Raw genomic sequence first — 12,296 nt, forward strand, 5'->3', positions numbered from 1 at the left:
TAGATCCCTTTTTTGGTTAGGGATTTGCCTTCTTTTGTGACAAAGGTCAAAATTTAATTTTGTAATGTGCATTGTTCTGGGCTGACATTTTTGGTAATAACAGCATGAATATGTATTCAAACTGAGGAAATGAAATCTAACAAATTGTGGGTTTGATTGCCATTAGGAAGCACCAGTGTGCTCAATATCTTGATCTACATATTTGAATTTAATAAACTCACAAATCATAGCTTAGCCTGGTCTGATTTTTATTCGTTTATGCATTTTTAATCATTATTAACTAAAGGATGTCTGCTGAATTATGAAACAGAAGATTAATCAGCGTAATCAAGGAAAGGGCCAATTTAATTATCGTCTGCTAGACCTTTCTGATAACGTGGACCATCTCCCACAATCCTACAAGAAAGCAATTTAAAGCAAATCAGAATAAGTAATGGGGAAAAAAAAAGCACCAATGAACTTTTAATTGTGAGGAATGAAATTAAGCATATCATGAATTTGCAATAATATGGAGTCCAGAGTACCAGTCCACTTCCTCCCTGAGGCCAAATTAGTTCATAGAACATAATGGGTGTTCAATGTAACCATAGTGGTGCTTTGTACCTATCTTTTAGTGATGACATACGGCAAACGTTACCTGAAATGAACAGGTAGTGACTATTAAAAATATAATTCTTGATCCGGCTTATCGCTCAATATTTAGAACTAAGTGCTGCAAAAGCTTGACTGATTGTTGCCTGGGTTTAGATCTGCCTGAAGAACACAGTGTGTGTTGATTTTACTTGTGTCCTGCAGATTTCATGTTCTCATTTGTTGTTTTAATGTTCTGAGCCATCGTTACCATGCCTTTGTGCAGTGAGTATACAGTGGCGTGAAAAAGTATGTGCCCCCTTCTTGGTATTCTGTATCATTGCCTATTTGGAGCACTGAATGGATGAAATTTTCAAACAAAATTTAATATTACACAAAGGGAACCTGAGTAAACACAAAATGCAGTATTTTAATGTTTATTTTGTTCCGTCAGTGAAATCATATAACATACACCTATATCACCCCTGTGAAAAAGTAAATGCCCCCTTAAACCTAATATCAGGTTGGATCACCCTTAGCAACAATAACTGCAAGTAAACGCTTCTATTAAATGGACGAAATGATTTAAAAACTATGTTTTGTGTTTTCTCATATTTCTCTTGTGTAGTATTACATTTTATTTGATGATATGAAACAGTGAGATAAGATTATCAGTGAGATAAGCACGCAATAAAATAGGAAATCAGGAAGGGGGGAAATAATTATTCATATCACTGTTCCTTGCTTTATTCTATATTGCTGCTTGCTTGGGGTAAGGGCTCACTTGAAAAGGTTCACTTGACCAGCTTGAAAAGGTTTTGTTTGTGTGTGTGTGTGTGTGTGTGTGTTTGTGAGTGTATGTGTATGCTTGTGTGGTTATATATGTGGCTATGTGTGGGTGCTTGTGTGATACAAAGCTTGACACACTGCTAGAAATTCCCAACACTGCTCTTGTTTTTCTGTATGGTATTACACGTGACTGATAGCGTGTTTCACATAGTGCTGTCCCTAAAAGGCAAACGCCTACCTCTTGCTTACAGAGCTGTGTAGGGCACCTTCCCCAAGGTGACACACCTGCAACGGAGATGCTGTCAAGTCAGATTGGTGCTTCTCCTCTCCTCCCTACAGGAGAGGATGGAGTCACTGCATGCATACCACACCTAACACAATTTTACAATTATGAGTAAAAATGATATCAATTGGGAAGCAAGTTCAGATTCTGGTGATTCACAATCTTGACGTTTACATTGGTCTGTTGTAATGAATAAAACGCACAATATGAGATAGTATTCAACTTGCACTGCCTGTTATTATTGCATTACAATCATACTTAATTGTCCCAGTAAACAAAAACACTACAAAAATTTAAGACCTCAGAGCTCCATTTCAACCACAGGTGAGGTAATACCTTTTGTTGCCAGTAGGGTGCAGCAAAATTCCTCTCTTAGCAGTTGGGTTCTTGAACAAAATGAAATAAGATCGGGGGATCCTGGCTCCAAGGGTGATAAGAAGTATGAGGCCAACAGACGGGGTGGGTAGCTGGGCACTACTTAGCCTCTGCGGTGATTTAATTCATCCTTAATTCATCAAATCATTCCTAATTTATCAATTCACCCCTAATTCATCCTGCATTTTCCCTGTGGCACAGACCATTGGACGTCAGGCATGTTGGACAGTGCTTCCAGTCTGATGTTAGAACCAACTTCTGCCACAGACTATTCCTGCATGACTTCAATGACAAGAGTCACTGAAGGGGGAGGGGGGGGGGGGGGGGGGGGGTGATCCAGGTATCTGTGTGTGAAAGAGGATACTTCCATTTAAATAACAGACACTGGAGTCTTTAGTATTACACAATACCCTCATGCAAGAGGAAGAAATAAATGCACTGTATTACAAACACTTCTATCCATATACAAATACCCAAATCGAAAGAGTTATTATTTTCAATCTTAAAACTTGGCAATATTTGGCCCATATTTCGACATCATCAGAAACAAAGACATATTTGCAGTATGACTCCCACAAATCTTGAGCACTGCTCAGAAAAGAGAGATAGCTGGTCTTTCTGGCTGCACTTCTTTTATCTCAGCTTGTTGAATTGTGATGCAAATAATCACAACAGCTGTAAGAATGGGAAAAAAAATAGAAAAGGTAAAACAGATGAGGGAGCCTAAACTTTGACCCATGATACTTTGGTATGGTAGCAGCTAGCTACGATGTCCCATGCTCCTTGTGGAGTAAAGCTTTGACAACATTTAACTCTGTCACAGCTCAAAACGACCAAGGGATCCCATGCAAGAGAGGATGCAGTAATTACTCTGTCCACGCTTGGGAAACCCTAGCGGGATTTAAAAAGACATGATGGCAAGAAAGAAAAACCCAACAATTTGCTGAAATGTTTGGGCTGCCTATCATTGTTAAATTATTCTGACTAATTCAATGTTAATGTTAAGGCCCAAATAATCATCATAGTTAATTATGAAATTTGAGGCATCGCTCCATAGCAAATTATTAACACATGTGAAACTACCAGGGTCTGATGATGGTGATGTTATCAAGACAAGCACATACAGCGCTTGTCTTCCTGCACCTAAAGCTTTTGTGTATTGTTCTCTTCTCTTATCATACAAAGGGAGGACCAGGGTGGTGACATCATACCTCTTTTGTATAATTTAGCATTATAGATTTGATTGTGTGAGACAAGAGAGCTTTTTCTATTCTTCTTCAGCTGATGCTGTTGTCTGGTCTTCCACCCCCCTTATCCTTTTAATGGTTACCATTTTTAATAAAGAATTCCTTCCTTTCAAGAAATCATTTATATTTTATGAGTCCCCTGAAATGGCATCATTTTTAGGATGAGGACCATTATTTCAGTTGGTGGTTAGCCATGTGTACAGCTATCTGAATCTCAGCTAGTTATAATTTGAGCTTTTTTTATGCAGCATTTATGTTGAATCAAGTACTATTCCTCTAACAGCTAGTTCAGACTAATAATTGGCCGATTTAAAGCAATTATTTATTCAGTCAGCCGCCTATTGAAGTAGAATCTATACCGGAGGATGGCTGAATTAGTCCGAACTCTGTGGCTCTCCCAGCGTGGCGCGGTGAAACCTGCCTGCGTCAGTGTGAATTCCGGACATGAATTAAACCGGATTATCATGATCGCATTTGCCATAAAGATTATCATGTTTGTGTTTGCGTGCAGAGCACTTTCACGGCGCTTGATTTGCTGATTTCCTGTTATAAGCTTAATTGAAGATCATCTGCAGACGCCTTATCTGCAACGGCGCAGCGCTGGGACCTCTGGACTCAAAAAGGCGACGGAGAACAAGCTGAGATCAGCCCCTGGGGGAAGGGGGTGGAATGTAGTTATTTCAATTGGTCAAAAACACAAAAAGGTGCAAGAATGCACAGTCCTGTGGTGCATCATAACATAATGGAATACCATTGAACTGTACGTACAAATACAGTTACATTGTAAATGAAGAACTTGTTGCTTGGTACCTGCGCTCACAGAAAACTCCAAATCCCATCTGTAAGCATTCTTCCCTTCTTTGTGGAGTGTCCAGGTTAGGTGACTATGAAAAAGCTGATTGGGTCATCAGGCATTCATTTCTCCACTGTGATGTCATCTTCCAGCTGTGAATTGACCCAGTGTGGCTTCACAGATTTTGTGCTGGCCAACAATGAAAAAAATCTTGTGCATCACCTCCTTACTGTTTATTATAGCAGGGACTATTACCCAGGGTGCTTTGGCGGCCTGAAATATAACACCTTTATATAGCTGGTTACTGAAGCACTCCGGGTTGCAGTGCAGTAGGTGCACTGTGCAAGGACACCACAGCTGTGCCCCACCTGGGAATTGAATCCGCACCCGCTTGGATTCAAGCAGATTTCTACCACAAGACCATGCTTCACCTACTTATCACACCACCTGGAGGAACCACACTGTCAGGATTAATGAAACTGGATGTGCGCTTATTGTTACATTTCTCCCACATGAGGAGCCTATGTAAAAAGATGCTGTATTAGAAATAAACTGCATTACAGATAGGGTTCACAGAGAATACAATTCATATTCACAAGTTTTCTGAGGCAGATAAACACACTGCACTTCATCTTTTAAAATAAAACGCCCACATTCAATCTACAGGTGCCCTAATGCATCCCATTCTAATTCCATTTTTACTGTAAAGACCCTGAAAGGAGTATTCATACATTGTCATGTGCAATACAGTATAACCGGAGGGCAAAAAGTAATAATTATAATTAGGAACGTTCACTGCTCCCTCACACACAATAAAAAGGCATACAGGGAAAAGAGAGAGGGATTAAAGAGACATCTGATCCAAAACAATCACAACATGTACATAAAAATACCGCACCAAAGAAAACAGTTTGTGATACCAGGGTAAGAGGCAAATACGCGTCTTACATCTTCAATCTTTCCGCCTTTCGGTACAACTTCTAAAAGACTGCAATGTTTATGTGAACTTCAGATTTTCAAAGAAGTCTCGCTCCCCGTCCCTGAGCAGCTTGCGCGAGTGATTTTGCTGTGGTATTGTTAGATTTTCTGGTATCGGGCTCTGCTTGTATTGGGAGCCGTCCTCTGTGATGCCTTTTTTGGTGCGTTCCACCTCGATTGCCTGCTCCCCCGGGAATTGAAATTCTATCAAAGTGCATCTTCGCTTTGAGACGCTGCATTATTTCGAGTGTCTGTTTCCAGTCAGCACTGTGGAAGTCTGTCTTATCTTCTAATGTCTTTTTGGCGGGAAGAGAAAATGGCTACATTATCCAGGAGGTGAGTAGCTCCCTGGCCCATCGCAGGTAAATGTATTTCCAAACTGTATCAAGGCTGGGATCTTAATAAAGGTATCCTGTTGTATGTTTTGTGGGTAGAGTGTTACATTTCTTTGTTTTCGAGAAGCAGCATAAAATTATTGAAACACATGATACAGGGTCGCAGTACTGAGTCCCATATTTGTCACAGAAAATGTGTGGTCTGCTGATAAGTTACTGCAGGAAAGTTCCGTGACCCCAATGAATAGTTCATGATGTAGAAACTGTCTTCACAAATAGTATTATTGAACGCATTATCCTTTTATTTACCCATTGACCATAAGGTGAGGATCTGAGAAATTATATATATATAATATCAACCAATGTGTACATTTTTGGACCTGTTCAGGAGCAATGTTTGCACCAAAAGATGTGCCTTACAGTGGCTTTGTATTTCTCGGACATAGTTCTACCATGCAGAGTAATAATCAGGCTCAATGAGTCCCACCAGATGGCTTCCATAACAGATACCCATGTTTAACAGTTGGGAACAGCCAATGTGGATTGAAGGCTTCCTTTGGCTTTCTCCAAAGGAAAAAAAAAAAAAAAAACGTGCAGAGGTAGAAAAAAAGAGTAAAATACAAAACATCAGACCATATTACTTTCTGCCAGTGCTCAGTGTGGGTTTTGTGGTCATTACAGCAGGCTGTCTTGCTGCATATTAGCCTTTGCAACAAGTGGTTTAATCGTGGCAGCCATGTGTGTGTCTGTGTGTGTGTGTGTGTCTGAGAGGGAGAGAGAGAGAGAGAGAGAGAGAGAGAGAGAGAGAGAGAGAGAGTGAGAGAGAGAGATTTTTAAATCAAAACAGTAAACATTGCTGTGGAAATGGAAGTGGAATCATATCACTTTGGACAGCAAATATACAAGACGAAACGGAATCATCACATTTTCCCCCACCTCAGCACAGTCATTTCGAAAACACATTCCCCTCTGAGCTTTGTGACACACAGGAAAACAAGGGCTCTCCACCGGACATTTTGCACGCCTGTGACAGTCAAGCCAACACCAAAACACACTGCTCTACCCTCACAAGGTCAAACGACAAACCAAATCAAAGCCGAAGAAACAGGACCAGGAGGACTTGCACAGACAAAAGGGGCGACGTTGGAGCCCTTGCCGTGTCATGCTGGGGGGGACGATTTTCTTACTTTTGTCAGGTGTGCTAAACACCACACGGCTCCAGTGGGCATTTCGGCGGCCCTTGGTGGAGGACGGACATGTCAGCAGCGGTCATTGCCGAGTGGACTCCTTCACCCCTCGGTATTGGACGGGTCTGTGAAATGTGTCAGTGGTCATCATCGGAGGTCCATCCTTTTTCGAATCCTGAGGTGATTCAGCACCTCCAAGGACTGGCCGGCTGCCAAAAACCGTCCTGGTGCCTGCTCGTGCTGTTAGGCTTGCTCTGTGTGTGAGAGCTTCCTCAGGTGACACAGTTCCATCCCTTTAAGTACTAGATTTCTGTGAAGTTTTTTTGTGTGCCATTTTATGAATAGTCAGCATTACATTTCCAGCCGACTAAATCTGTCAATACAGCTATTTAGAACTGCCAGCAAACGATGTGAATACATAAATATCCAATATAATAAGGCTACAGTCCAATCAACAAAGTGATTACAAGTCATAATGCAGGTGACATGACTTCCCTTTTGGTGTACTCTCATCAGTTTCATTACTCTCGGCAGATATAACAGCATGTTTACAACCATAGAATCTTTGCCAGCTGTCCAATGCAAGTCTGTGAGCAGCTCACCAAGGCCTCAAAAACATCTTAAGTCCTTCCTAAGAAGATCACAGGAATGTGAGGGTCCCTCAGCTTAGGCAATGTTCATGTCGGCCCATCTCCATGAAGTTATGACTTAAATCATGTGCAGACTTTCGCTACTGAGACTGGGCTACGCACACATTTGGTGCCGTTTGAATAGTTCGTGTCTCAGTATACGAGTACTACCCACCATAACCTTCAGAATCAACTCTGAGAATATCCTCTCATTCTTCCAGTTCTTCTTTGGGTCTAAAACTTGAGAATGGGGTTCTGTTCGCGCTGTTTTCATTCACTGATGTGTCATTGGAATTCACAAGTTAATGAGCAAGAAAGACTATTAATGTACTCTCTTTGTAAACTAGTTTTACAGCAAATGGCACATATGGAGCTTCATAATGTTATGATTTTCTTATCACATTCTGTAGAGTTTGACTTGAAATCTTAATTGCTCTGCAACTCTGTCTTTATTTGACCCTTAAAGCCAGACATCTTACTGCATGGTACATTGAAATCTGAGTCCAAAGGCAAAAGGCAGCAGTACACAAGTTCAAATTGGCATTCTGACCAAAACTAATTTAAAAAGACAAAAAAAAATGGGAAAAAGTCTGCAAACTGAATTTCAAACTCTTATGGACAGTAACAAACAAGTCAGACAACTGAGGAGACACGTGTGTGTGTGTGTGTGTGTGTGTGTGTGACTCGGCACTCCATCTTCCAATAGGCAGATGACCAAGCTCCAAAGTTTCTCTCTGACATTGAACTTTGCGTTTTTGTGAGGGAGTTTGGCCGCCCTCCTCTGTTGGAATCGTCTGATTACTCCATGTGTGTCAGTGCATCAAAGCTCAGACTCTGCCTCTCCTTTTTATCTGCCACATTAATTATGATTCAAAGACTTTGGTTATGGGTCTGGGCACGTTGTCAAAATCAGTGTCGGTTCATCATCTTGGACATTAAAGCTCTTTTATATGCCATGTCTCTTCCACTCTCTCATTAGTTACCTGACAGCTGTGACCAAATGTTCGCATTCAGGGCGGAGAGTGAATGCCACAACGTTCTGCTCAAGCAGTCAAACAGTCAACACGTTCATTGTTGCTAACTGCAAAATAAACAGAAGACAAAAGAAAAGATGTGGTGACATCCAAAACCGAAATGATATGATACAAGAGATCAAAACATGGTTAACGGCTCACAGTGAAATACTCATCATCTATGTCATCATCATCACCATCATCTATATCATCATCATCATCATCACTTTTACCTCCCATTTTAATACAATCTGACATAAACAATCAACAATCCATGTGCATGTGTACAGTCTGAGAGAGATTGTGAGTTCTGTCAAATATTGCCTCCTCCTTTGGGACGCATACATGTGACTAATTTGATCTCTTGTTTAGAGCAATGTCTTCCTGTTACCACAGTTATAATGATGTTCTGAAGTTTGCACGGCTTTATATTCAGCACCGACAATGACAACATTTGTTACAGTAACTCAGTACTCTGGAAAAAAACTGAACAAAATGGAATGACATTTCTGCCTTAATGTCCATCACATAAGCCTTTCAATTCAAATCTTAACCTGGAAGCCATCAGGTGATCTTGGTTGTTGCTGGTGATCTTGTTTTAAACATGCAATGGGAAGATCAATTGCTGTGTTCTCCTGAGTTCATACACCCCCAAAACTTTAAAGATATACTCCACCTTTCTTTGGAACGTGCTTCTCTCTCAAAGACTTCAAGTGGCCAAAGTCACAAACATTGGTTATAGAGTGGCTCTATGTAAGGTACAGCCCTCTGCCTCTGTTGATATCCCTGCTTGTACTACTTCCTTTGGGTATACAATGCACACTTGGCAAAACTAGAGTTTTCTTCCATTTTTCCCAACAAATACACTGTGAATAATCACCCTGGCAAAGAGTCCTGTTCTAGGAACATGGAGTCTCTTGCTATAAGATACACATTCAACAGCACAGGCTCATGGAACCAGGGAGCTTCAATTTTCCTTCAACAAAAGGAAAACATAATATCAGGGTATAAGTGGATTCATTTTCAGACATCAAGGAAAGTAAATAGTAAAATTATTACAGAGAATTTCAATCCCATTCTTGACATTGAACAATATTACAGCATGCCATGTCTACCAAAAAACTTGTGATATTGACTAAGCACTTGATGTTACCTGAAATGGTAATTCAGAAAGAGACAGGCTAACAGTCTCTCCCTCTAAAATGCTGTAAGCACAAGAGGTACGAGAACAATATCAATGACTTCCAGGGGATGCAATTATCATCCAATTCAGAAGATATTCTGGGGTGGGCGGGGGGGATGCTGTGAACAGCTGACACAAAAAGGAAGTGGTGAGTGGGTTTTTTTTTATACTTGAGGATGGGATGGGTTTGTTGATTGTGTAGGGATCATCTAAACATTCTCTCTTTGTTTGGAACGTCAACAGTTTTAACCTTTTTTGCATTCAGTCTTTTTCTTGCATTTTCCTTAAAATTATGTTTCCAATGGGGCTGAAGCAAGGATAGATTATAATGTTGTTTCCTTTTCTGATGGTAAAAAAAAAACAGGCAACTGCACGATTGTGAATACTAGTTCTGTACAAAGAGAAACAATCCTTAGAGTACAGACATTTTTTTGGCAAAATGGCATACAGCTTTTGTGTAACTTTTAAGGGCATGAAGAAACTTTTTATTATTACTCTAGAACTGCAACATCATCATCACATATGCTGTGTAGACAGTTTAGAACATATTGAGTAATCTTAGTCACAAGAGGTTTATTTAAAAAGTTATGTCTTTTCTGCTACAATTGTGAAATAAGTGGATTAATACATATTACTGATTAAGAACAAATCATGCATATATATTACACATAATGCTCATTCATCTGCAACAGAATGTTACACTGCATTTTGCTCTCTGATGCTGTTCTGAAATTATTTTTGGAAAACGATAAATAGGTCAGTGGATTATCTGTAAGAATGTTACTGCCTGGAGAAAAAAGATTATTAATATACCAGTACATGCAGAATAAAAGAACAAAGCTTCTAGCTATTTTTCTGAGTTTTGATGTTTGTGGATGCAGTGAGAGGCTGTCACTTTGGCCCATCAACTAAAGGTGATCTCTACCTAAAAGTGCATTTGTAGTGATTTAGGCCTTTATTAATCTACTGCCAGTGTCCATATCTAACAGTTTTATTCCAGCATCTCAACCTTATTTGTATAGATAAGGGTTTTTTTCAGGGCACAGATGGGTAATACTTCCCACTCTTGACCCCCTGTAACCAATTCTCCATTTCCTCCCTCTTGCTTGGTTTCCTCCATTCACACATATCATTCCCAAGATCAAATCCATATCTTAGTGTTGGACATCAGTTTGGGCTCTGGAGTTAAGTGTGCCTCTATATGTAATGCAATTTGCACCTTTACGACACTTGTAAATGGGCACGTTTGAATTTAACATAAGGATTACACAGGGTTAACTGTAATGAATCATGTCTGCTGTAGGTGTTTTCCCTTTATACAAAACAGAGGCCGACCTGAGTCCAAATTATACTCACAACTGTTACTCAGTTCATCTTACTTTGGAGATGGGGTCTAGTTTCAGAACCCTTTTCAGACTTTTTTGTGTGGAATGAGAAAATAAATTGGTTTCATTCATAAAATTGCCATTGCCATGGGATTTTGTTTGTCACGGTTGGAGGAAATAGGACAATCGATTGGGTATTTTACTTTTGAAATAGTTCAGGTACTTGTTTGAGAACAACACCAAAAATGTGACACTTTCCTTCATAGAGAGCAAATTAGTCAATATAAAAACAAATACCTTTGCCATATAGCCATGTATCACATCAAAATACAGTTTGGAAGCAATACATTCTCACAGTTTAGTTGATATAAAAGTCACATATATGTTTTGAACATATAATAATAAAAAATAAATAAATAAATAAATATTTCACAATTAAACAATAAACTCACATTTATCATCGTCTCCGCAAAGGTGTGTGTGTGTGTGTGTGTGTGTGTGCGTGCGTGTATGTGTGTGTGTAGTTTAAGTATTTTCCTTTAAAACAAATTAGAAAGTGTCACGTAAAATATTGACTCTAAACTAATGTAACCCCTCCAACATCGCTTAACGAAGTCTAATAACGAAGGCTACCGGTCATGCAAGATTAATGTATTTTAAGAATTGTATTAAGGTAATAATTTGTCTCCAAGATACAGCTACGCTGTACATACTACGCTCTTTTCACACATTCACAAAAGCCTTACATTTACCAATCATGATAACTTGGTAAAAAAGAAAGATAAAAAGAACATTTTAAAAAAGAAAATTATCGACCAAAGAATAAAACGAGAGGAGAAAGGAGGCATCTGTTATACGAGTTGTAAACGAAATCGGCCAGTCGCAACATGGTAGAGCCGTTGTGAGGGATGCGGTTGCCCTTGCAACACACAGTTGTTTTTTTCATCCACTACCAGAAGCTCCGTCCATTGGAACGCGCTCGTGGAGAGCGCCAGGTAAGAGCTTGAAACTACACCCAGACTGCACTAATAAATACATTTTAGATTATTGAATGGTTATGAGGTGAATTATTACAGCGCATCATGATGCATGTGGAATCATATCAAAGCTGTGATTAGCTTCGGGCAGAGGTTAGCTTTAAGCATCCATGTGGATGTGTCGGGCGCTGGCGGTCTCTGCATGTGAGCGAATTTGTGTTCGTGCGTGAGTGGCGATAAACTGCTATCTCTCTCTTTCTCTGTCCCCCTCTTGTCCCCAACCGAATTCAACGTCTGTTTCCCCTTCAGAACTGAGTTAACACACAGCGGGACCGGCGGATTTCTCTTGGAAAATGCAAGGTCGGAAGTTTTTGGTATTTGTTTACCTTGGGATGTATCTTTGGACGTCGTTCTTCTTTAAAGGTGAGGCATAACGTTACTTTGTCTGAGTTCACTTTCTGCGGTGAAAAAGCTACGTGTGTCTGTAGCTATGATACGTATGAGATCGACAAAGCTCCTGCAGTCTAAGAAGTTGCCTTCCCGTGTGGTTATGATGTATTAATTAGGGCTACTATCAGTTTGATTTTTCCAGAAACTGAACTGTGATTTACT

General features: G+C 39.9%; 1 protein-coding gene across 1 annotated transcript in view; it reads left to right on the top strand.

The window, feature by feature from the left end:
* Positions 1 to 11,629: 11,629 nt before the first annotated feature.
* LOC118793124 (neuronal acetylcholine receptor subunit alpha-7-like) overlaps positions 11,630 to 12,296 on the top strand; it is a 74,179-nt gene continuing 73,512 nt past the window's right edge. Inside the window, exons 1-2 of the mRNA XM_036551134.1 lie at positions 11,630 to 11,702; positions 11,994 to 12,107. Of these exons, the coding sequence (XP_036407027.1) occupies positions 12,038 to 12,107 (70 nt within the window). The 5' untranslated portion in view covers positions 11,630 to 11,702; positions 11,994 to 12,037. The remainder of the gene's footprint in view (positions 11,703 to 11,993; positions 12,108 to 12,296) is intronic.

Source organism: Megalops cyprinoides, chromosome 18, assembly GCF_013368585.1.
Source record: "Megalops cyprinoides isolate fMegCyp1 chromosome 18, fMegCyp1.pri, whole genome shotgun sequence".
Lineage (NCBI taxonomy): Eukaryota > Metazoa > Chordata > Actinopteri > Elopiformes > Megalopidae > Megalops > Megalops cyprinoides.